This window comes from Medicago sativa, chromosome 5, assembly GCF_051527215.1.
Source record: "Medicago sativa cultivar Bolivia chromosome 5, Bolivia_mono, whole genome shotgun sequence".
NCBI lineage: Eukaryota > Viridiplantae > Streptophyta > Magnoliopsida > Fabales > Fabaceae > Medicago > Medicago sativa.
Genome location: NC_140753.1, coordinates 60,412,785 through 60,435,205, shown reverse-complemented (window position 1 = coordinate 60,435,205; position 22,421 = coordinate 60,412,785). Strand labels below are relative to the sequence as shown.

At 32.6% G+C, this 22,421-nt stretch overlaps 2 protein-coding genes, 1 long non-coding RNA gene and 2 other non-coding genes across 8 annotated transcripts; 2 read left to right on the top strand and 3 right to left on the bottom strand.

Moving 5' to 3' along the window:
- Positions 1–7,686: 7,686 nt before the first annotated feature.
- On the top strand, positions 7,687–11,656 carry LOC146923661 (phytoene synthase 2, chloroplastic-like). 4 transcript variants are annotated; one of them, XM_085708808.1, is made up of 7 exons: positions 7,687–7,905; positions 8,551–9,233; positions 9,333–9,383; positions 9,860–10,032; positions 10,416–10,651; positions 10,859–11,051; positions 11,358–11,656. In XM_085708808.1, exons 2-7 carry the CDS (start codon positions 8,753–8,755, stop codon positions 11,526–11,528), a joined length of 1,305 nt encoding a protein of 434 aa, XP_085564934.1. In that variant the 5' UTR covers positions 7,687–7,905; positions 8,551–8,752; the 3' UTR covers positions 11,529–11,656. The 4 variants fall into 4 exon arrangements, with proteins under 4 accessions (XP_085564934.1, XP_085564935.1, XP_085564937.1 ...); XM_085708809.1 differs by having other exon boundaries at positions 7,687–8,110; XM_085708811.1 differs by lacking the exon at positions 7,687–7,905 and adding an exon at positions 8,008–8,164.
- Positions 11,657–12,260: 604 nt separating this feature from the next.
- On the top strand, positions 12,261–12,334 carry TRNAI-AAU (transfer RNA isoleucine (anticodon AAU)). Its single transcript has one exon. It is a non-coding gene; the product is annotated as a tRNA-Ile (tRNA).
- A 62-nt stretch (positions 12,335–12,396) lies between these two features.
- On the bottom strand, positions 12,397–12,468 carry TRNAD-GUC (transfer RNA aspartic acid (anticodon GUC)). The gene has a single exon. It is a non-coding gene; the product is annotated as a tRNA-Asp (tRNA).
- A 1,978-nt stretch (positions 12,469–14,446) lies between these two features.
- Positions 14,447–15,102, bottom strand: LOC146923658 (uncharacterized). Its single transcript, XR_015010922.1, has 2 exons — positions 14,912–15,102; positions 14,447–14,781 (listed from the first exon to the last, which is right to left on the bottom strand). It is a non-coding gene; the product is annotated as an uncharacterized LOC146923658 (long non-coding RNA).
- Positions 15,103–16,854: 1,752 nt separating this feature from the next.
- Positions 16,855–22,271, bottom strand: LOC146923657 (ras-related protein RHN1-like). Its single transcript, XM_085708805.1, has 7 exons — positions 22,130–22,271; positions 21,954–22,031; positions 20,282–20,449; positions 20,021–20,069; positions 19,412–19,485; positions 18,094–18,187; positions 16,855–17,199 (listed from the first exon to the last, which is right to left on the bottom strand). Exons 1-7 carry the CDS (start codon positions 22,166–22,168, stop codon positions 17,099–17,101), a joined length of 603 nt encoding a protein of 200 aa, XP_085564931.1. The 5' UTR covers positions 22,169–22,271; the 3' UTR covers positions 16,855–17,098.
- Between the last annotated feature and the right edge of the window lie 150 nt (positions 22,272–22,421).

The following is a 22,421-nucleotide window of genomic DNA, read 5'->3' as shown; positions in this document are numbered from 1 at the left end:
CAATTCACCAAAACAATTTCCAGCAAGTGTTTATAGGTTCCAATAGGTTCAATACACTTAAACAAACATGAATCAAGCATTAAAACCAACAATTCAACTCATTTCACCAAATTCATAAAATTTTCTTAAAACACCAACACAACCACAAATCTCCTCACAAATCCATAAACAACAATTCCAGTCACACCAATTTGATTCCAACAGTTCAACAATCATCAACAACAACTAATGAACACAAATTCATGCACAATTCAACACCGTAACTTCATGTCTCATCAAATTTGCTCAAGAACACAATATACCAATATTTATACAATTCAACATGTTAATTCACATACTAACATACAATTATCATACAAATCATGTTCTCAAACATAACAACAACAATCATGCACGAATTTACAACAAATAGTTTCAATTCATCAATTTCACAAAATGGGTAAAAAGGAAAAATTATGAAATTATGAGTGAAGCCTAATCCTCTTACCTCTAGCACCAATTTAGCTCCTAGATGATGAATTCCTCTTCTAGCTCTAGCCTCCAACCCCTTTTTCTTGTTCTTCCTCTTCAAACTCTTTCCTTCTCTCTATCTCTATCTCTTTCTCTAATGAAAATGAAAATGTTGGTAAAAAAACTCATTTTCTCTACCAACTAGAGCTTATATAGGTCCAACCTAATTGAGCTCCCTCACAACACCTTAATGGGCCTAACCCATTTCTATTCTAACCCAAAATGTTACTTCTTACTTAACGGTAAAAATGTAATACTAACGGTCACCTACCGGTAAATAAATAAATTACTATAACTCCCTAGCACTTAGTAAAATAACACTAATCTCACTAAGGACTAAAAATAATCCTCAACAAAATTACAAAATTACCCTTACCCTCAAAATGACCAAAATACCCCTAAGTCCACAATGACTAAAATACCCTTCTAACACGAATTCTAGAATTCCCAACCAAAAATATACACAGAGGCAAATAGTCACATAAGAGCACATAGGGATGGCAATACGGGTCAGTCCGCCCCGTTTAGGCCCAGCCCGCTATTTGCCCGCCAAAAATGGGTTGGGGCGGGGCGGGCCAACTTGAGGGGATGGGCTCAAACTCACACCCCGCCCCGCCTAAAGGCGGACTAGCGGGCTGGCGGGCTGGCCCGTCTATTTTTTTTAATTTTTTTTCGATTTTTTCCGATTGTTATTAACAAATACGCTGCTATTATAAAAACAATAAATTCAATATAAAGACTCTAACATTAAACAAAACTCAAAATAAATCCACCATACATTCAACATAAAACAATTTACAAAATAAATCCAACAACATGAAATAAGTCTTAATATAATGCAGTAGTGAATCAGTTTTTTTCTAGAGGTACTGGACTAGTGGTGAATCAGTTATCAGTTATCACTATAAGAGAGAGTGGGACAATTTGAGGTTGGGTTGGTATCATTTGGCCCAATTATTTATGGGGTGTGTAAATTAAAAATTCGATCACTAATAATAATAAAAGAATGTTTAATAAGCCCGCGGGCCAGCCCGCCCCACCCCGCTATGACCCGCTTTTTCAGCGGACTTAACAAGGGCGGGCCAACTAGAGAGATGGGCTCAAAATCTCACCCCAGCCCGCCTAAAATGGCGGGTTAAACCGGCTTGCCCGACGAGCCGGGCCCGTTTTGCCACCCCTAAGCACATAGAACACACATAAATAAATAATAAAATAAATCTAGTGAAAATCGGGTTGTTACATCAAACGATTTACATTAAGGGGAAAAATTCTCCCTTAGATGCGAGATCTCTAACTTCTTCAATAGAGCGTTAACTATGATTGTTTTTTTATTTTTTTTATTTTTTAAGCTACACTAAAAAGTGCATAAAATAAAGATAAAGTGATAAAGATATGTGAATAACAAATTTGAATTAAACTTGATTGATTGATTGAATATTGTGTTGAATAATTTTTACAGTGGGATATTTGTAGACATAGAATAACTAAGCAACCTACACTAACATTACTTTCCACATTTTTTTACCAACTATCTACCATATTAGATCATATAAAATTATGGCTAACATCATTAATGTAAGTAACTACCTAGTAGGTCGAGTTAAATCCTAACTTTATCTTATTGGCTGAGTTATAAACTTCCATATCATTTATTCATGTCCTCCATTTCCATGTTATTAAGGGAACAAGTCTACATGCATGTTATGGACTTAATCAACTACTGTATTGCTTATACAGTTGAATTAAAAGTGTAATTATACTTGTGTGACTGACTGCTTGGCTATCATCTACCTATGTTCTGCACATTCCTATTTTTGAGGGAGTGGATGTTTAACCACGTTTTCCCATTCAAACTGACCTTGCGGTAATCTCTATCTTCATAAAAAAACTTTTTAACCAATTCCTGTATCATGACATATATGTAGGAAAGTGGTTATATGGCCTTAGACTTGGCCAAATTTGCATTGCATCATCTTGAAATCTCATTAAATACTACCACGGCCCTAATAAGACCTAATGATAACCTCCAAGTCCATTAAAAAGGTTTGACTAGAAAAATACATTAAAAAAACTCACCATGGTTTCACACTCATAAGCAATAACGAACGACATATAAATATTATATATTTGAACAAAAGACGGCGAAAGGCTAAAAAGGAAAAGGAAAAAAAGACGCTAAACGCATATTCCTAGGCATACAAGCCCTGAAAATGTCATAAAAAATGTGTCTTTAAAGCTCACTAGGAGGAGTCCCCAAACCAAGAAAATTCCAAGAATCCAGTAGAAAATTGAAGTTTGTTAGTCAGTCAGCACATTTTTTGCCTTCAAACCAAGTGTGAATAACTCGAGTATGTCAATCCCGACTAAGAAGCTCTTGAATACGTCTTATCAATGAAGGAATGACTCCATTGATCTTACAATTGTTCGTAAACATATTGCCAAGCACCTTCGAGTCACTCTCTACTATTAGATGAGATATACCTTCTCTCCTGGCCATGTCAAGCTCTATGTAGAGGTCCCACATCTCAGCATGCAAAGCGTCATAGACTCCAATTTTGTGACTGAATCCTTTAATCCATTTACTGTCAGGTTGGCGAAAAAGTCTGCCACAACCTACAAGCTCCCCATTACCTTTACATGCTCCATCACAATTGAGTTTCACCCAACCATCAATTGGTCTCTTCCACCCAATATACTCGGTTTCCTTGTGTTGAGGATTGATTTGCAAATGCTTTTGAGAACTTTCTTCAATGAACCTATGTAATTTTGGATAACATTGGTTGGATTAGCCGGTCTTTGGAATCCTTCTTCAAAAATTGTTTTGTTTCACCAAATCCATAAATTCCAACATGTTGTCATGAAAGTTGTTTGCCACATAGACTCAGAAACTCCATTCCATCTTTTAATAAGGTTTTTGAAAACCTAATCCCTGAAATTAACAAAAGAAAATAACTAATCCCTGCAATTAACAAAAGAAAATAAATTAGTTATCCAATCCAAAGGCACAAGTCTAGACCATATCTGAAAAGACGAAGTGCAGTCACGAAACACAAGAAGAACAATCTCATTTGCATTCCCACAACAGGGACCAGTAGGCGATATACCCACCCCGCCTACTACGACGATGGTTAGTGAGAATATGACCATATGTCACTAACCACATGAAAGTTTGAATACGATGTTGACTCTTCCATCTCCAAAGGATTTCCCAATCCCCTAGACTGGTTTTAACTCTTAATCGAGAATTGACAAGTACTAGTGTCTCCCTATCCAATGGTGTCAGGCCCATCAGCTTCAGTCGGTGTAGGGAGCGCTATCACTTTATTTGCAATATTGAAGGAAGATTTTCAAACAAAAAAATTTATTGTCTTAATCTCCAGAGGAATTAGTCACATCCTTAACATTAAGAGTGTATCAATAAAAGATTGAGTAGCAACAATGATAAGAGAAAAGTTGTTTGACACCATTTATCCTGCCATAAATTGATACGAAGACTATTCCCAACTTACCATTCTATATTTCTTTGAAACTCCTCCCTAGCATAGCAAGGGCTTTCCACAAAAGAGAGATAGGTTTGGGTGCGAATGGAAGTAATCAAGTCATTATTCCTTTCATACAATCTCATGAATAGGGTTGTAAGGTTTACTCCAACGGTTTAAACCTAGACATATGAAATGAAACTTACCTACCATGAAAGGGATGCATATTTCTCATCAACCTATCACGATATAGCAATGACAAAAAAACCAACCAATTCCAATCTTCCAAATATTTTATATTAAGAAATAAAAAACGATCACCATACCATCCCACCAGAAGTCCCACATAGCATTTGTTTATACATATGAATTTGGACCTATTTTTATTTTACTTTTTTGTGTTGAACTTGGACCTATTTAATTTAATTTATCATGATTTGGAAATCATCCAACCTTTTTAATCTGAAGTCTGAACACACCATGAGCTTTTACCAACCTTTTCCAACTATTTAAATGGGTAATGAGATCTGAATCAAAAGCTCTCCCCACCATTGGGACTGTGTTGATTAATTAATTGAAATAATCTCGAAGTATCTTAATTTTATAAAATTGAATTTGACCCAACACAATGCAATGCAAAGAGGTAGTTATTATTTAGTTAAACACTATGGACAGGTGTCAGGGGATCTGAATCCAGACTAGTTAGTTAACAATAAAGTGAAGCTTTTTCTAAAATATAGTAATTCTATAGTCAAAAAAATAATCTAAATGCTATGAGATCCACACAAGGTGCAAAATGGCTATGTGTCAAATTATAGGTCGTTGTTAACGTGTGGACATTTTTTGCTACGTCCATATTCATCCTTTTTTTTTCTACCTAAAATTTTCTCTCTTTATTTTTAAAAGAAGCGTCAATATCACATTGTTTAACACACATTTTAGTACTCTTTTTTTATCGATTAAAATTTATATGGATTGTGCTAAGTCATATAAAACTTATATAGATTTATCGCTTGTTTGGATCAGTGGTGTGGCAGTAAAATCTCGCGTGCCAATGCATGTTTGTATGAAGTTACCTTTTTTTACCTTCTCTTGGATGCACGGTGGTGGTGGGATCAATTGGTTCTCAAACATAGGTTTAATGAGATTCATGTAAATTTTAATTAATCAATAAAAAAATCTTAAAAAATGTGTGTTAAAATGTTTGCCACTAACATTATCCTTATATTCAAATATAACCAAATTATGATCGGTATACATTCAAGCATATGCAAATTTCAACTAATTTTATCATTTTTTCGAAGGAAACACTATCATATTCAAGACTAATTTGCCTTTGAATTTTATATCATGATTATATATAATTAAATGATTGAACTCAAGTTATTAATAATCACTATCTAAAAATGAATTTATATTTATATTTATATTTTGGATGGAACATTTTTTCAGTTAAATTTTATTTATATTTTAATTGAAAGAAGTATATTTTGTTTTAAAATTTGGAAAATAACATGACCTAAAGTAGTAACAATACCCTTAAAAATTTTATATTCATTCCACTTTCCAGTGTGAGAAATTCTAACATGGTCATGAGACCAAACAAATAGTGTTTGGTCACACACACATACACACACACAGACAAGTATTTTTTAATGATAAAAAGAAAATTGATAAAAAAATAATTAAATATTTTAAAGATAATCTGTTCATGTGAGTGTGTCTAAAGGCTACTCCCTCCGTTTCAAAATGAGTGTCACTTTAGCCAAAAAAAATTGTTTCAAAATGAATGTCACTTTCAGTTTCCAATGCAATAATAACTTTTTCTTTTCAATTGTACCCTCCAATTAATACTCTGCACACTACTTTCAAAGTATTACTTTTAAAACTAACCAATAGTTAATAAGGATAATTTGGTAAAATAATCATTCTCTTTCTTTTAATCATTGCATTTCTTAATATGTGTGTAAACACCTAAAACGACACTCATTTTAAAACGGATGGAGTATTTATTTAGTCTTGTGACTATGGAAGAATAACTCGTGAAGTGTAGTGTAGGGTGCAATACAAACCGACAAAAGGCCCACCTGGGCCCCACAAAGCCCAACAAAGAGTAAAGAAAAGCTCCATAATGGGCAATAATGCGGGTCCCATACTTCTGGTAGAGACTAGAGACCAATCCTATGATCCTGTGTAATCCCAATATTTGATTGTTAATCCAATTATAAGACGACACGTGTTTAAACCACACCACCGTTATTTCACCGCTTTGTTGCATGCGATAACGCTATCGTTCGGTTATTGGGTGATTTCATCCACGTGGGTTCCATGTTGGATTACCTTTATTTCTTGCGCACTTTACGTTCCTTTCGTCATTCTCGTGTTTTGTCCGGTTCTTCTTTACCGGATTTGGTCGGGTCTATGCCCATGAAATCACTAGGATTTATGGAGTATATAAACTAGATGATCTATGAACTAATTGTCTAAAGATTTTGGGTGAAAATGTAATGTATAATCTCACTTTTATGGTGATTGTTCTTTGATGAATGTGTCGATACAACTTAAATGACACTCTTCCTCTAGTCGAATAACACATAACTGTAGAGAATAATAATTTAGATTGAATATGATTTCAATGAATAACAAAAGTCTTTATTATTGTCGGATTCTTAAAACTTAATTTGATGGATAGACTTGATTCTATTTCTTAAAAAATGAGCAATTTGATCTAGTTTGAATTGTGAAAAAAATGGATTACACTTTTGTAAAATTTATTAATAATGTTAGTATATTAATTATTACGTTAGAGACGGGTTTGAGGTCATAAGTTCAAACCTGAACAAATGAGTAAAAATTAATCTAATCAACTAACCACTATCATTTACTGTTAAAAATATTGTTATGTTAGAATTTTTTTCCTCTCTAAAAAGAACTTGAACTTGAACCTTTTAACCCCTCGACTACTTTAATCCCATGAAAATTGTGTAAGAAAATGACGACTATAAAAACACTCTTTTTCTCTTACCACAGTAAATTATAATAAAATAAAGGGTCATGTTAACTTGTGCCCTAAGGACACAAGTTAAGGAGCTTAAAATGGAAATAAAAAATAAGTTTTATATTAAAATCATAACTTTTGAGACTTTTAAGACACCAAATGTACAATTTCCAAGCAAAAACTTCTATATTTGGTTTCTTAACTTATGCCTCAAGGGCATAAGTTAACCTTTCCCTAAAATAAATAAGTTTGATTGAAATGCGATGATATAAAACTAGAATTTAATCAATAATAATACACATTGTTAATGTAAAATTATTTTCCACATACATCTAGTAATGTGTTGTTACGTCATATTCATTAATTGATGTGTCAACATATTATACATAAAATAATTTTACACGAGCGGTGTATACTAATTAGACTTATAAAATTATCGATGAGAACTATTTAATAAAAGAGTTATCGATGGTAGATTAACAATCCAAAACAACTTTGCACACAAGATTTAAATGTTGGGTTGGAGAAAACTTATTCTTAACACTAAACACTCCAATTTGATTGGAACTGGTTTAGTTTTTGTTCAATCCCAGATTTCCCAACCGACCCGATAAACAGGAAGGTGATAAACCCGACCCATTTAATACGGGTGGGTAACAAAACAGTGTAAAAGATGACACAATGCAAAGTATGGAACACATAGCTACAAAACTTGATAAAACAATCGTGTGGAACTCACAACCATACATTGGTCAAGCTTCAAAACCATATACAAAGAATTTCAACAGCCATTCCATTTCATTCTACAAAAAGGGTCACATTATTTTATTTCTTTCAAAAAAATAAGTGCGAGAAAAACAATTATTACAAGCAAACTCCAGAAGAGTGGAGAATTTAGTGGGTCATATTATTCATGAGGTAATCAAAATAAATTACTAATCTTTTTAGTGGCCATTGTTAGTTTTTGCTCCATGATGTTGATGTTTTCGTACATATGTTCAATTAATGGCAAATTCATCTAAGTGGGTCAATTCAATTTGTAACCATTAACACCCAACAAAGTTGTTTTTCTGTGCTTTGTTGTTTCCTTGTTCCATGCCACTACTACTTCCTCATTTTTGTGGTTAGTTGAATTTCCGTGTAGCTTTATCAGTACTAATAAGTTCTTAATTTAAAGGTGTTTTTTTTTAGTTCAATGAATTAAAAGTTTTAACTTTTAAGTCATAGCTAGCATAAGTTGTTGCTTCATACTTTCTATGTGACCAATGTAATTTTTTTATTCTTTTTAGTTTACTGTTATGACTCAGATCCCCATTGTGTGTTTTTTTTGGTCATGGTTTTAAATTGCGGTTGCATTTACTCTGCGAACTATGTGACCGATCGAAATCGTGGTTGCAATGCCATTGCTGAGACCTCAAAATCTTTTATATTGCCGACCACAGTTTGAAACCATGATTCTTGTTGTGTGAAGAAATTTTATTGTTTTGTTTTTACTTTATGTTGATGTTATGTTACTCTTATACTAAATATGAAATTTTATTGTTTGTGTTGGCTTAATCACAGTTAGCTTTGCTGGAAAAGTGGTGTTTTCCAAGGATTTTATTGGATTAAAGCAAGTTTCTTTGCATTGGTTTGCTTGTGTTTTCAATTGGTTTTTTTTTCTATGAAGAGAGTTTAATGGTTTTCTCAAGGATTCATATTTGAGGAATAGGAGGAAGTTAAGGTTAGCTAACAAGGAGGTTCCTAACACAACAAAAGTTTAGTCATGTCTGTGACATTATTAAGGGTTGCTTCCTCTCCTAGCTTAGAGGTCTCCTGTTCCAATGGTTTACTCGATTCTTTCGGGGTTGTGAAGCTCGTAGATTCTTCGAAGTTCTTGTCTAGAGACTTTGTGTCGATTAGAGCTAAAAAAAATGATAAGAAAAAGACACGGAGATTTTGCTCATTGAGTACTGATATTAAGTATGCATGTGTTGGTCAGCCTGGCTTAGAGAGTGCTAGCAACTTCCCTTTGTTATCGAATGTGCTCGCGAACCCGACTGCAGGTGAAGTGGCTGTTTCATCTGAGCAGAAGGTTTATGATGTGGTTCTAAAGCAGGCGTCTTTGGTTAAGACGAAGCTGAACTCTACCGGTGAACTTGAAATGAAACCGGAAATTGTTTTGCCTGGGAATTTGAGTTTGTTGAGTGAAGCATATGACAGATGTGGAGAAATTTGTGCAGAATATGCTAAAACATTTTACTTGGGTTAGCTTTCTATTATCTTTCCTTAAAGTGAGGATGTTAATTATTTCGGTTTTGTGGTGTGGGTTGAGTCAATTTGTATTGGGTTTTTTTTTCTCTTAGGAACTCTTCTAATGACTCCCGAAAGGCGAAGAGCTATTTGGGCAATATATGGTGAGTGATCATGGTTATATGGTTTTCATTATGATTATGATAACAAATATTTTGGTTTTCAGATAACTATTGACTATTATAAATTTGCATGTAAATTTGCTAAGTTTTCAAGGGAACGTTTATGTTTGACAAGTTCATCTACTGGACAGTTTCTGCTATAGGATCTGCAAGTTTGAAAATCTTTCTTTATAATTGATGTTTAAAATAACTTACATACATGGAAGTTTTGAATGAGTCTTCTAAAATTCAGAAATTAGTGTCTATGTTTCTTATAGACAACAAAAATTGGAATGTAACTTGTAGCCAATTCCATTTGGTTATGCGTCATACCGTCATGTACTAAGTTCATTTTGTAAGCTGATTATGACTGCTCCTACATAAATAAAGATCAATTTCCCTAATCAGATGTATATACAAAGTTTTGAACGAGTCCTCTAAACTTTAGAAAATAGGGTCTAATACTACTGCTATTTCAGTGTGGTGTAGGAGGACGGATGAACTTGTTGATGGCCCTAATGCTTCACATATTACAGCAACTGCAATGGATAGGTGGGAATCAAGATTGGACGAACTTTTCCAAGGGCGTCCATTTGATATGCTTGATGCTGCTTTATCAGATACCGTCAACAGATTTCCTGTTGATATCCAGGTATTGATTAATTTTGTTCACCAAATTAGATATATACATGAAAACCATCTTTAATGTTGTTTTCTACTTGAAAGGCAACGAGTGGTGAATGATTTTATGAACTTTCCTGCAACCAGCCTAGGTTCCTTTTGTCCCCACATATAATGATTTTGTGGAACACGCAAATATGTTTTGTTACTTATAATAAGCTTGCAAGTTTAATGAGTAAAGTTATCATGCAAAGAACATTATATCTGAGGAAAAAAAATGGCAGGTAAAAAATGTTGAAATTCCGAACATGTGTCATTAGAAAAAAACTTTTCTTTGAATAGATAGACAGAGATAAATATGTTCGCCTTCAGTGTTAGAGGATTTATCCTAATCTTTTGTTTTTGTCGATGCAGCCATTTAAAGATATGATAGAAGGAATGAGAATGGATCTTAAGAAGTCGAGATACAAAAGCTTTGATGAACTATATCTCTACTGTTACTATGTTGCTGGAACTGTTGGTTTAATGAGTGTTCCGGTCATGGGCATTTCAACGCATTCGCAAGCCACAACAGAGAGTGTGTACAATGCTGCCTTGGCCTTAGGAATTGCAAATCAGCTAACCAACATACTCAGAGATGTTGGAGAGGAGTAAGTTCAGAACTACCGATGTTTGTTCACTTCATTTCATAAATTTTATGAAAAAATATATTCTCATTCCATAATAACTTTCGTCCTAAGTTTTTTTTACATAGATTAAGAAATATAATGTTGGTTTTTCCTCTGTTGCTAAACTAAACAATGACCCTGCATTTGATTTTGGCTTCATTCTTATCATATGCTCAATTTTCCTAACAGTGCCAGGCGAGGAAGAGTGTATCTACCACAAGATGAATTGGCTCTGGCAGGGCTTTCAGATGACGACATATTTGCCGGTAAGGTGACAGACAAGTGGAGGAACTTCATGAAGAGCCAAATTAAAAGGGCGAGAACGTTTTTTGATGAGGCAGAAAAGGGAGTGACGGAGCTCAATGAACAGAGCAGATGGCCGGTAAGAAATTCAACCAAACATCATTATACAAAACCTTCTTTGTGGCTGAAGTTTTCATTGTTTCGCAGTATATATGTAAGTGTGTATAGATGGAATGTCTTTGCATGATAACGAGAGAAGTTGATTCTCATTGTTGAATCTAATCATAATGATTAAAACAGATTGTCATATATGTTTTTCAATATGCAATATGACTTCTTATAGTTTTCGAGTTGATTTGAATTTCATTGAGGTTACAAGTTCAAACTCTTACTATTGAGTTGGCATTTTAGTATGTAACACAAAAGGGTGTTTTGGATGTTGCAGGTGTGGGCATCTTTGCTATTATATCGACAAATATTGGACGAAATAGAAGCTAATGATTACAACAATTTCACTAAGAGGGCTTATGTGAGCAAAACCAAGAAGTTACTTTCTTTACCACTTGCATATGCTAGATCTATGGTTCCTCCATCAAAAAAGTTATCTCATGTATGATGTATAGATATACTTTATTTAGAAAAATGGTAATGACAAACACAAAAAGGAAAACCACATTTTGTATATGATGAAATAAGGCTTGTATTCATTAACCACTAATTTGTAGTCAATATTGGTTTTTGCAATTCTGCTTTTGTTTGTCTTTTTGATTTGGGTTAATCAGTTATTGGTCTAAATCCAATCCACACTATTATGCGGCTTATGAATTTTTCAAGATAACCTGCATTTTTAATCTAATTAGATTATTAGAACTTAAATGCGTCAATTCATATAATTTATTGATAAATCATATTTAAATACTTCATTAGATTATAAAATATGAAAATGTCATTTTTGAGCTGAATGCAATACTTAATCTAGTATGACTCAATTGTCAAAGAATGAAGAAATATTTTCTTCTGTTATCCAAACTACTATGTGAAGACAATAAGGACGTAAATCAATGTAGTTGTTCATAACCCTCATATGTTCTACTCCATTCCATCTTGTAGATGGATATTGAGATAAAAGGAGTCTTTTTTCTTTTTAAAAAAATGTACAAAAATGAATCCACACTGTAACATTTTAATTGGTTATCATTTAAAGAGTTCATGTAATATTTATAACAAATATATATTCCATTTTTTTTTGAAACACACCACCATACATGAATGAATGCAGTAGAGTTTCAACTCCTAATTCAGTTAAGATATAAGGATATATATAAACAACTGCGAAGATTAAATAAATGGCCCATTAGCTCAGCTGGTTAGAGCGTCGTGCTAATAACGCGAAGGTCGCAGGTTCGAAACCTGCATGGGCCACTTTTAATATTTTTGTCATAATTTTTAATATTAATTTGAAAAATAAAATAAAAAGTAAAAAACGCCGTTGCCGGGGATCGAACCCGGGTCACCCGCGTGACAGGCGGGAATACTTACCACTATACTACAACGACTGTTTGATGTTATTAGTCTATTAGAATCGTATATAACACTTATGCAAAGTTTCAGTTGGTGTGTTTTTTTTCTCCAGAATTTCAAGGTAGCATTCTTCCATATGAATATGGGATATTCTTATTGAAAATATAGATGTTTTTCTTTAGTTGAACCAAGTTCTTTCATGAAAATGCTCTTCTTCTTTATACACTTATGTATAATTTCATTAATTTGAAAGGGAAATACTCAATGGTAGATAGAGTTACTAGCATGATGATGATACACCAATGTCTGTCCTTGGCCAGTAGCCCTATAAATTCTGCCAAATAGTAATGGATTTTCTTTGTTCTTTCTAAAAAAGTGTCTTCGTGCAATTCGTCCACAAAACTCTTTCGTGCCATAAATCTCTTTTGAAACTTGCATGGGCCACTTTTTGAATTTTTTTTCATTTATTTATGCATCTGTTCGGTTACTACTGTTTTCAACGCGCGTTCATTTTTTTTTTTCTTTATTTGTGACACGCAACGAAAGAAACAATATCAATGTTACATAGAGAAACGCTAAGAAATAAAGTTCATTTTTTTCCCAGCATAAACTTGAAATTTCTGATTATTGTGAATTGGTTGAATAATCTCAGCACTTGTGTCGAAATCTTGACCTCTGATTTTTGACTCTCTCAAAATACTATGTAGAGCTCTCTCAATTTTTTTTGACTCTTTGAAGCAATAAATCTTGACAATTATAAATTGAGTCTGGTTAACGAGTGTCTTAAAGACATTATTTAAGAATTTTATTTAAAAAAATTGTCTAAAAAATACAAGGTGTTAATTTTGTCAACACAATAATCATACAAGTTTTTAATATAAACTTATTATTTTTAGTAATTTAACCAAGCATTCTCCTTATAAGTTTCTAACAATGTGACCAAAAGAGCAATATAGAAGCAAACTAGCTTTAGCACAAATGTTCTTAGCAATATCCGCAAACTACGTATGAGTTAATACTTTATAGTCGAGAACCTTATCTAAAATTTGATTGGTCATTTCGAGGATCACTTGACACAATCAGTTATTATGAAGTTATGTATAATATAATTTGTTGTCTGACCCATCAGACCGACCTGTTTAACCCACCATTTTAGATGGGTTAGGCTGAGGTTTTGAGTCCACTCCCTATAGTTGACCGGCCTCCGTTTAGTCCGTTGAAAAAATGGGTAATGACAGAGATGAGCGGGCTGGCCCGCATGCTCGTTAAAAAATATTTAATGTTTATTGTACTAATAAATAATTAGTGATTCAATTTTAAGTTTTTTCCCCTAAAAACAATTGGATAATTTTTTAGTAGACTATTGCTTTTCTCTTTAGATGGAATTAGAATGAGAATAAAATGATTATGAGAAAATTAAACTGACTGTGTATAACGATATCATATCTTTTTATTAACATTTGTCAGTCCGCCTCTTGGCGGGGCGGAGCGGGTGTCTATTTAATACATCAAGTTGGCTCGCCACGCCTCGCCCACCCCAATTTTGTGCTGGTTAATAGCGATCCAAATGTAAACGAAGAAGGTTAGCACACATTGTCATCCCTATCTAAGATACCAAACAATTCTTTTATCGTAATACCCATTTGAATCCATTTCAAATTATACATCATTAAAGTTTTATGTTAGTTATTCTAACATATTTACTCTGAAGTAACAGCTACAAGGAATTCAAAAATAAAAATTTATTTTGGGAAAATATTCAAAGGAAAAATAAACTCCCTCAATCACATTAGGAATCATAGGAGTATAAATATTATCTATTCAAGATATTTGAATTTTTTATCAATCAGACCATATTTATTTTTTGTTGAAAAATCTGTGAGACACACAAGATGAATTATTGCATTTCAATAAAAAAAATTATATGCAAGATTCATAAATCAAACTCATAACCGCTTATTTATGGCGTCTAAGTCACTTATCACCTGGACCAACTCATTATTTGTGGAAAAATTATTTAAAGTTGAATTCAATCTATGCAAATATATAAAATGTAGAATAACAATTTGTTTATACAAATATAAGAGTGATATTCATAATGTTAATTAGAGTAACAATTTGTTTGTGCAAATATGACACTTATTTAAGAGGGAGGAGTATCTATGACTATGAACTAGTGGAGATAGCTAGGAATGACGTGGTGGAAAATAGGCCATGGACATTAAGGTGAACGACGCACCGATTTGATGTACTCTTCAAGAGCCTTCAATTGTTCCTCAGAAGGTGGTGTTTCATTGTTCTTGATTGATCTATGAACATCATAAGTTGTTGATGCCAAGAACAAAAGCCTGTTATTGTTTAATTTACAGTTAATCACAACAAAATCATTGGAACTTAATTTGTTACAATTAAAACCCTAAGATAACATAAGATGATGAATATGATAAATATATAGTAGGATTTGGATTGAATACGTACCCTGATGCAAAAAGTATAATTTGTCTTGGAAACACGGTTTTGCCAAAGATCTTCATCTTTTTATTGGTGTTGTTCATCTTGCTTTTCTTTCAGTACTCACTCATACTATGCTTCGTGGTTCTAGTTCAAATTCTCCAACACAACACCTACCTTTCGAAAATATCTCTTCTCTATTATTATTAATTAGTAGCACTGTTCTTTTAGTGGGGGAACAACTTACTACAAAAGGAGCTCTTATGATTGTTATTATGCTTAATACATTGAATTTTACGGCCAAAGTTACTTTTAAGTGAGCAATTCACTTAAAAGTTTAACTTCTTCAAAAAAAATAGAGCAATTCATTTGAGTGAATACAATGACTAATGATGCGCGTAATATCATCTTTTTTTTAATGAGATTAAAATCAACCGTTGATAGATAATTTTTTTAAAAGGAGATTAATATCAACCGTTGATAAATAAATAAATCAATGATTGATATTATATACACATGCATAACAAATAATAAGTGATTGTAATATCAATCATTGATTTTATCACTTTATTAGCTACACATTTTAGAAGAGTTGAATTAGAGTTTTAACAACCCAAAAGTTAATTTTCCTCAAAAAACAACCCAAAAGTTAATCATCACCTTATTTTTAACATTGCAGATTGCTTTTTAAATTGTCAATTGTTCTCACAAATCAATACAAGTTTTTTGTGCATGTTTCATCATCATTCACATGCATTATGAGAGCTTTTCAAAAGTAAACCAATACAAGTATCTTTTGTGCATGTTTTATTATCACTCACATACTTTATGAGAGCTTTTCGAAAAACATATATAATCAATAAAATTTTATAAATCATATGTCTATAGTAAAGTCTCATATCTACACGACCTCATCGTTCATCTCAGTGTTCCATACACCCTCCGGTCTATAATAAAGACCATATACTATATTAATTAATGAATCTAATATATATATATATGTATATATATATATATATGTATGTATATATATATATATATGTATGTATATATATATATATATGTATGTATATATATATATATATATGTATGTATATATATATATATATGTATGTATATATATATATATATATATATATATATATATATATATATATATATATATTTGTATATAATAGTGATTGAAGGGTGTATGAATTTGACTCATTCTTGTATTTCATTGTTTACTTGTTGTTAAGGAAAATTATAATTTTTTTTTTTTTTGTACTTGTAGAATCAAATACTTAAAAGTGTGAAAAATATTGTTTTCAATGCAAAACTTACTTTTTTTGATTCATTAACTAGTGCCTCAAGGGCACTAGTTAGGATGATCTTTATAATTTGACCCTCTAAGATTAAAACCTAACAAGAAAACAACCAATGATCTTTATAATTTGACCCTCTAAGATTAAAACCTAACAAGAAAACAATATTTGGTTGTTGTTGTAAGTTGAGAAAGACTTTTCACTCTTGGATATATTGTTAATTACCATCACGTACTGTCGGTGGACTTAAACACTAACCTTCAAATCAAACCAGTATAAATCAATGTTTTTAGCTGACAAAGTATCAATGATCGATACATGCACACACGATAATTAATTACTAATCTCCAAAAAGATTAAGTATTTTTTAAATACTCGAACTTAATCCATTTTCCAGTCTCTATCATTATGAACAAGCACCAACATAATAATTCAGAATTAATTATGAAATGCATCAATTTAAAATGTCTTATACTCAAAGAATGTTGGTGTCAATGAAGTTATATGCTTCAATTTTCTTTAATTTAAGTTTTCAAAATTTATTCTCTACCTTTAACAGAGATACTGATACTTCCATTATACTATCTTTTAGCTAGCTTGTAATGATAAATTAGAAGGTTTCTCCACATTTTGCTTATTGAAGTTGCAACACTCAGAAAATAAATGTTGACAAAAATAAAACAACGGGCTTCACTTTCAAGTTTCAAGCATTTCACCCTATATACATAACAGATCATCAGAATAAAATTCAACATCCAAGGGATATAATTCAAACCAGCAAGTTACATTATGTCATTTGCAGCCCATAAACTTGTCGGAGCTTCGCATAATCAAAGATTCAAAGTGTGTATAGTATACACAAAAACACAGAAAACGCGTTTAACTAAGGTGGATCATGCAAAATAAATGATTATGAACAACATGATGCAGCTCTGGTTCCTTCGGCAGGTCTATCAACAAGAACCATCCCTGCTGGGTTTTGCGCTGGTTGTGCCCTTGGTAACTTCTTGGCTGTTCACGCAAGCAATTGCAAGTCATGTTAGAATATATCTCAGCATATCTTCACAATATTTTTTAAATACATCGAGAGAGGATCATAGAGAAACCATTATTTGTGGGAATGAATTTTTTATGTATGCCATTATTACACTTAAATATCATTCCAAATTTGAAAATACCATCTTATATTGAGAGTACAATTTCTTTCTCATCCATTTTCTCTTACTTAAGACTATTATTTCATTAGTATATAAGTTCAAGTTTACAGACATAAAATTATGAAACACAATTAAAAAGCACAAGCAAGAGAATATAGACACAAAATAAAACAGTATAGTTCTCTCATTCTGTTTAGTGAGACGGTCTGCTCTATTGTAAAAACCCTACAGAGTGACAAAACTTGTAATTATATGAAATGCTCACAATAAACGTACAATGTTCAAAAAGTCACATATCTAAGAAATTCATCAACTGCACTGTTCACTCATGAACGTTTTATGGTCAAATGTCATTCATACCCTTCTTCAGTCTTATACGAAGAGACTAAAAAAAACTACATATGTTGAGAAAACATAAAAAAACACATTCGTCTGGTGCAAATCAAAAGGCTCAGCTGCACATTTGAAATAGAACCTTCACTTCAGCAATACCATACTAGGAATAATAAAATTCATTTTGTTCACATTTCCTTTATGTACATTTATCTAACCAGTAGTGCAAACAACACAAATATTTTGGCATTTCCTCAAAAGAAGAGTTTCCATTTTCTCTTCCTCTTCCTTGGACTGATATAAATTATGTTCTTCCTTGTATGATTTATTCTTATGCAATTAAATTAAAGAGTAAAAATAAAATAAACGACTTGTGAAGCAACCTAAAGTGTATGTAATAGGAAAGGATTTGCACCTATTTCATAAAATATGTCATTAACATTGGCTGCAGTTTTCGCAGACGTCTCTATGAAAAACAGACCATTTTCCTCAGCATATACACGTGCTTCCTGCATTGTACAAGAGTCATGAGCTGGATAAGTTGGTAGTTCCCATAAATGTAACTGGCACATCGGATATGTATAGATATGTATAAAATATGCAACTGTTTAAATACATATAGGCTATTAATGATTATTGTAGAATAAAAAATGATTTTAATAGTAGATTATACTTGAAGAATCTTCTGTGTTGGAAATGGAGTACTAGGATCTAGGACACTGAACAATTAGCAAAGTAAACTATTCAATGTACAAGCTAAAGTTGGAATTACTGTAGACAAACATTTCGAAGTTAAGCTTATGCGATTTTCATTTTGGACATAATATCATGACTTTACGAATCAAAGCAGCAATGCATGGTGAAACCAACAACGAATTAATCCAGCCCACTTTATTCAAGGAGTTTATAATTTTATATACTATTTGTTAGTCTAACCCAGAAGCACCGATAGTAGAACTATCAACATGCTTGTTTAGAGTCAGCTAAAATAACCTTTTCAATAAGCAGTTGTAGGAAAAGAAAAGATTGAAATCATTTACTCATTTAGCAACAGCTGAGTGTTCCAACTAATAGCTTCTCTTATAAGTTGAAATCGACTTCTGCGCCTTAATTTCTTAAGAAGCTCTTTCATCCAACAAATCCCACCTATACACTTACTACGTCACAAGGGCTTTTTCAGTTGGAACTAAATTCTTAATTAATCGAGAAACTTCCGTAAGCTAGAAGTTCGTCCAAAATGAGCCTCGAAACAAGTAGTTTCTCATGATGCAAAAGCAATTATTGAATTTATAAAGCTCAACTTGAAGAAGCTCAGATATAGGTTAGTTAAAATAGTTAAAAGCAATTATTGAATTATTGAATTTATAAAGCTCAACTTGAAGATGCTCAGATTAGTTAAAATATGTAGAACATAAATGTCCCAATCAGGTTGTACAAAGGATTCAAGTATTTGACGACTCAAATGCACAAAATCTTCCTTGTTTGAAGATGCCGGTTGGTTATGGTTAGAAAAGGTTTTCATACACAAAGCTATAGAGACTGGGACTAACAACAAATACCACCCAAAACGTAGCAGCATAAAAGTTATCAAATGAAACCATCCCTGGTATTTGAAAATTTAGCAGAAAAAATGTGTGGAGATAATGTTGCAATTAATTACCAATATAGTTGAAGAAACTATAATTCCTATGATGCTATAGTGAAACTGAAAACACAATAATAGTAATACTTACTTCAGCTGTCACTTTCCTCTTATCTTCCAAGTCAGCTTTGTTACCAGCAAAAGCCACGACCATGTTCGGATTCCCTGCAACAAAACCAGAATGAGTTCATTATTTTAGATCGAATCAACTACAGCTGCCACTATAACTTTGAAGTACAATTACAACCAGAATGGGTCCTTTTGTAACAGGTATAGGAAACAATAGCTAAAAAATTTCGGTAACCATTAAATATCATGGGTTAGTTTCAAATTAACGCAAAGTTCAGTAGGTGTTTCTGCAAGTAGAACCTTCAAGTCGAATCTGCCTAACCGTTCACAATTCATATATTAATCACTCTCAATACATCATGTCTAATATTATCAACCATGTTTGTGCTATGCTATATTATATATATTTTTTTTTGTATAAAATATGACTATAGTTTCATTGAATCGACGAAAGTTATTTTCAACTAAGAAGAAATATTAGAATATGGTCAACATTGCTTTACATATAGACTGCATCAGAAATTTGTAAACAAAATAAATAGTTTAGTTTTCCTTTTTACAATCTAAAATTTTTACTTCACTCCAGAAAAAATGTAAGAATAAGAAAACTTCAGAACCAATCAGAAAATACCTTGCTTCTGAAGCTCTTGGACCCATTTCTTCGCTCGTGTAAATGACTCCTGTGAACAGAAGAAATAATCATATAAAAGTTAAAACCACAGTAATAAACTATATATAAACAATTAAAGCACTAAAATATTCCAAGCATGGTCTCTGGAGCCAGGGCCCTAAAGAAAGGAAAATGACACACAAATTGAAAGAAAGAAGCAAACTAGCAGAACTGATATTCTCTTCATTTAAATCTTAATATACAGAGAAAAAGATATCATACCAAGTTAGTAATATCATAGACAATGATAGCAGCAGCAGCGCCTCTATAGTACATGGGAGCTAAGCTATGGTATCTCTCTTGTCCTGCTGTGTCCCAAATCTCAAATTTCACTGTGGCGTCATTTACTGCCAACGTCTGGGAGAAAAATGCTGCCCCTATTGTTGATTCCTGTTTCACAATAGATCAAATAAATTCAGCAAAGCAGTGCCCACAAGTCAATCTGTTTAAAGAATTGGCAATAAATAACAACAGATCTCGGAACCCAAAACCATTGATGCACCCACACTACTATATACAAAATAATCACTCTTGTAAACATCTTTTCCTCGTAAGTAGTGGTACTCTAGATGATTTTTTATTTTATTTTTGTCTTAACCCTCCGGTTCCCAGGGGAAAGGCCCCATGGTAATCGAGTTCGACCGGGAGATAAATTTTTTTTGGCTAAGAATACTCCAGCCAGGATTCAAACTCGGATTCTTCCAAATAGTTCGCTCTTAACCGGAGTTCATGAACAACTTTAACCCAAATAACTTGGTTAGGTGAATTGTTAACAACTACTAAACATTTATTGTGAGATCAACATCCAAATGAATGTTTGATAACTCATAAAGCAACACCCAGTTTGAACTTTTAAGTAAAGTATCTTATGTACGAAGAGAGTAATGACTAATCTATTCAGCCAACCCAAAAAATATAACATGCTATGAAGCATGGACTCCGACACGGACACCTCGACACCGCTAATGTAAAAAATATAGGACACCGACACTGCTACATATATGTTAATTTATTTGTAGACGGTCTAAAATGAAAATCAAAATACATACATAAGCATCTAACTTTTGCAATTTATTTCATTAGAAAAAGTTATGAAACAAGATATCATAGTATTTGATCTTTATTTATTCATCTACTGTCAAAAAAGTTAAAAATGTTATAATCAACTTTAATGTCTACAACCCCCTAATTGAACAACATTTCTCAACACATATGTAACTCTTGTATTTACAGTGTGTGGAAGCAATAGTGAAAAAATTGTTTCAAATATTTAAGTTGTCCAACACAGCTCGTATGAGTTACATAGGTGTCGGACACCTGTCTTAGGAGTGTCGAAGTAAAGAAGAAACAATTTTATTTAGGACACCAGTCTTAGCTGTCCGACACGTGTCATACGAGTGTCATAGGAGTGTCGGACACCGCGACACACCTAGTCCTAGAGGTGTTTGTGCTTCATAGCTCATAAGTTACATGTGTCCCACAAGTACCACCATACATTCTATAATATAAGATATTATAATCAAAATTAAAAAGTTAAGAGTTCTGCACTAAAGCTAATCTAAGAATGATCCCATTCAAACCTCCAAAACCATAACAATTCATTCTCACAACAATCCTATCATGTTCAGAATAGAACTTCTCTAATCTTCTCCATCATATTATTAAATTTTAAAAACACTCGATTACAAAATCATAACAGGAAAACCCCAATTTCAATTTAGTCAAAAACACAACAAAATCAACAGTTGCAACAACAAAAAAACAATTTTCAAACTTGAAAAAAAAATCAATTTTTTTTTGGTTAAACCTAAAACCCATGGAAATTGTCCTCATAAATTTTGAATTCTACAATTACCCAATTGAATTTAAAAGATAAATCAAAAGGAAAAAAAACCTGAAATTCAAGGAATTGACCCTTAACAAAACGCAAAACAAGGCTAGATTTTCCAGCACCCATATCACCAAGAAGAACCTGAAATTGAATAAACCAAATTGAATTAAGGTTAATATGAAGCAAAAACTATATCAAATTGAATGAGATAAAAAGGGGAATTGAAAAAAGAGAGATACCAATTTGGCGTTGAGGTTGGTGTGTCCGATCGTAGCCATTGAGTTGAAATTGGAACGATCGGAATGGAAGAAGAGAAAAGAGAGAAGCTTCTAGATGAAGAAATTGAAATCGGAATAGGTAGAAGAAGAAGACGCCGAAAACAGAGTCTTTTCTTGTTTGTAGTTGTATTGTTTATATTAGCTTTTCGCTTGCGTGCAAACGCGCTTTTGATGTAGGAAGATTCCACTCAACTTAGTTTTTTGTTTGTTTTGTTGGCAACAAACAAACACAAATTACCATATATTGTATTGG

Excerpts from the sequence above, each read along its gene's own strand:
- LOC146923661 (XM_085708808.1), top strand. The coding sequence starts at position 8,753 with ATGTCTGTGACATTATTAAGGGTTGCTTCCTCTCCTAGCTTAGAGGTC. Across the intron at positions 9,234-9,332 it reads TGCTAAAACATTTTACTTGG|GAACTCTTCTAATGACTCCC; the intron begins GTTAGCTTTCTA and ends TTTTTCTCTTAG. Across the intron at positions 10,033-10,415 it reads GATTTCCTGTTGATATCCAG|CCATTTAAAGATATGATAGA; the intron begins GTATTGATTAAT and ends TTGTCGATGCAG.
- LOC146923657 (XM_085708805.1), bottom strand. The coding sequence starts at position 22,168 with ATGGCTACGATCGGACACACCAACCTCAACGCCAAATTG. Across the intron at positions 20,450-21,953 it reads GTCAATTCCTTGAATTTCAG|GAATCAACAATAGGGGCAGC; the intron begins GTTTTTTTTCCT and ends ATTGTGAAACAG. Across the intron at positions 17,200-18,093 it reads TGACATATTTTATGAAATAG|CCAAGAAGTTACCAAGGGCA; the intron begins GTGCAAATCCTT and ends TTGCGTGAACAG.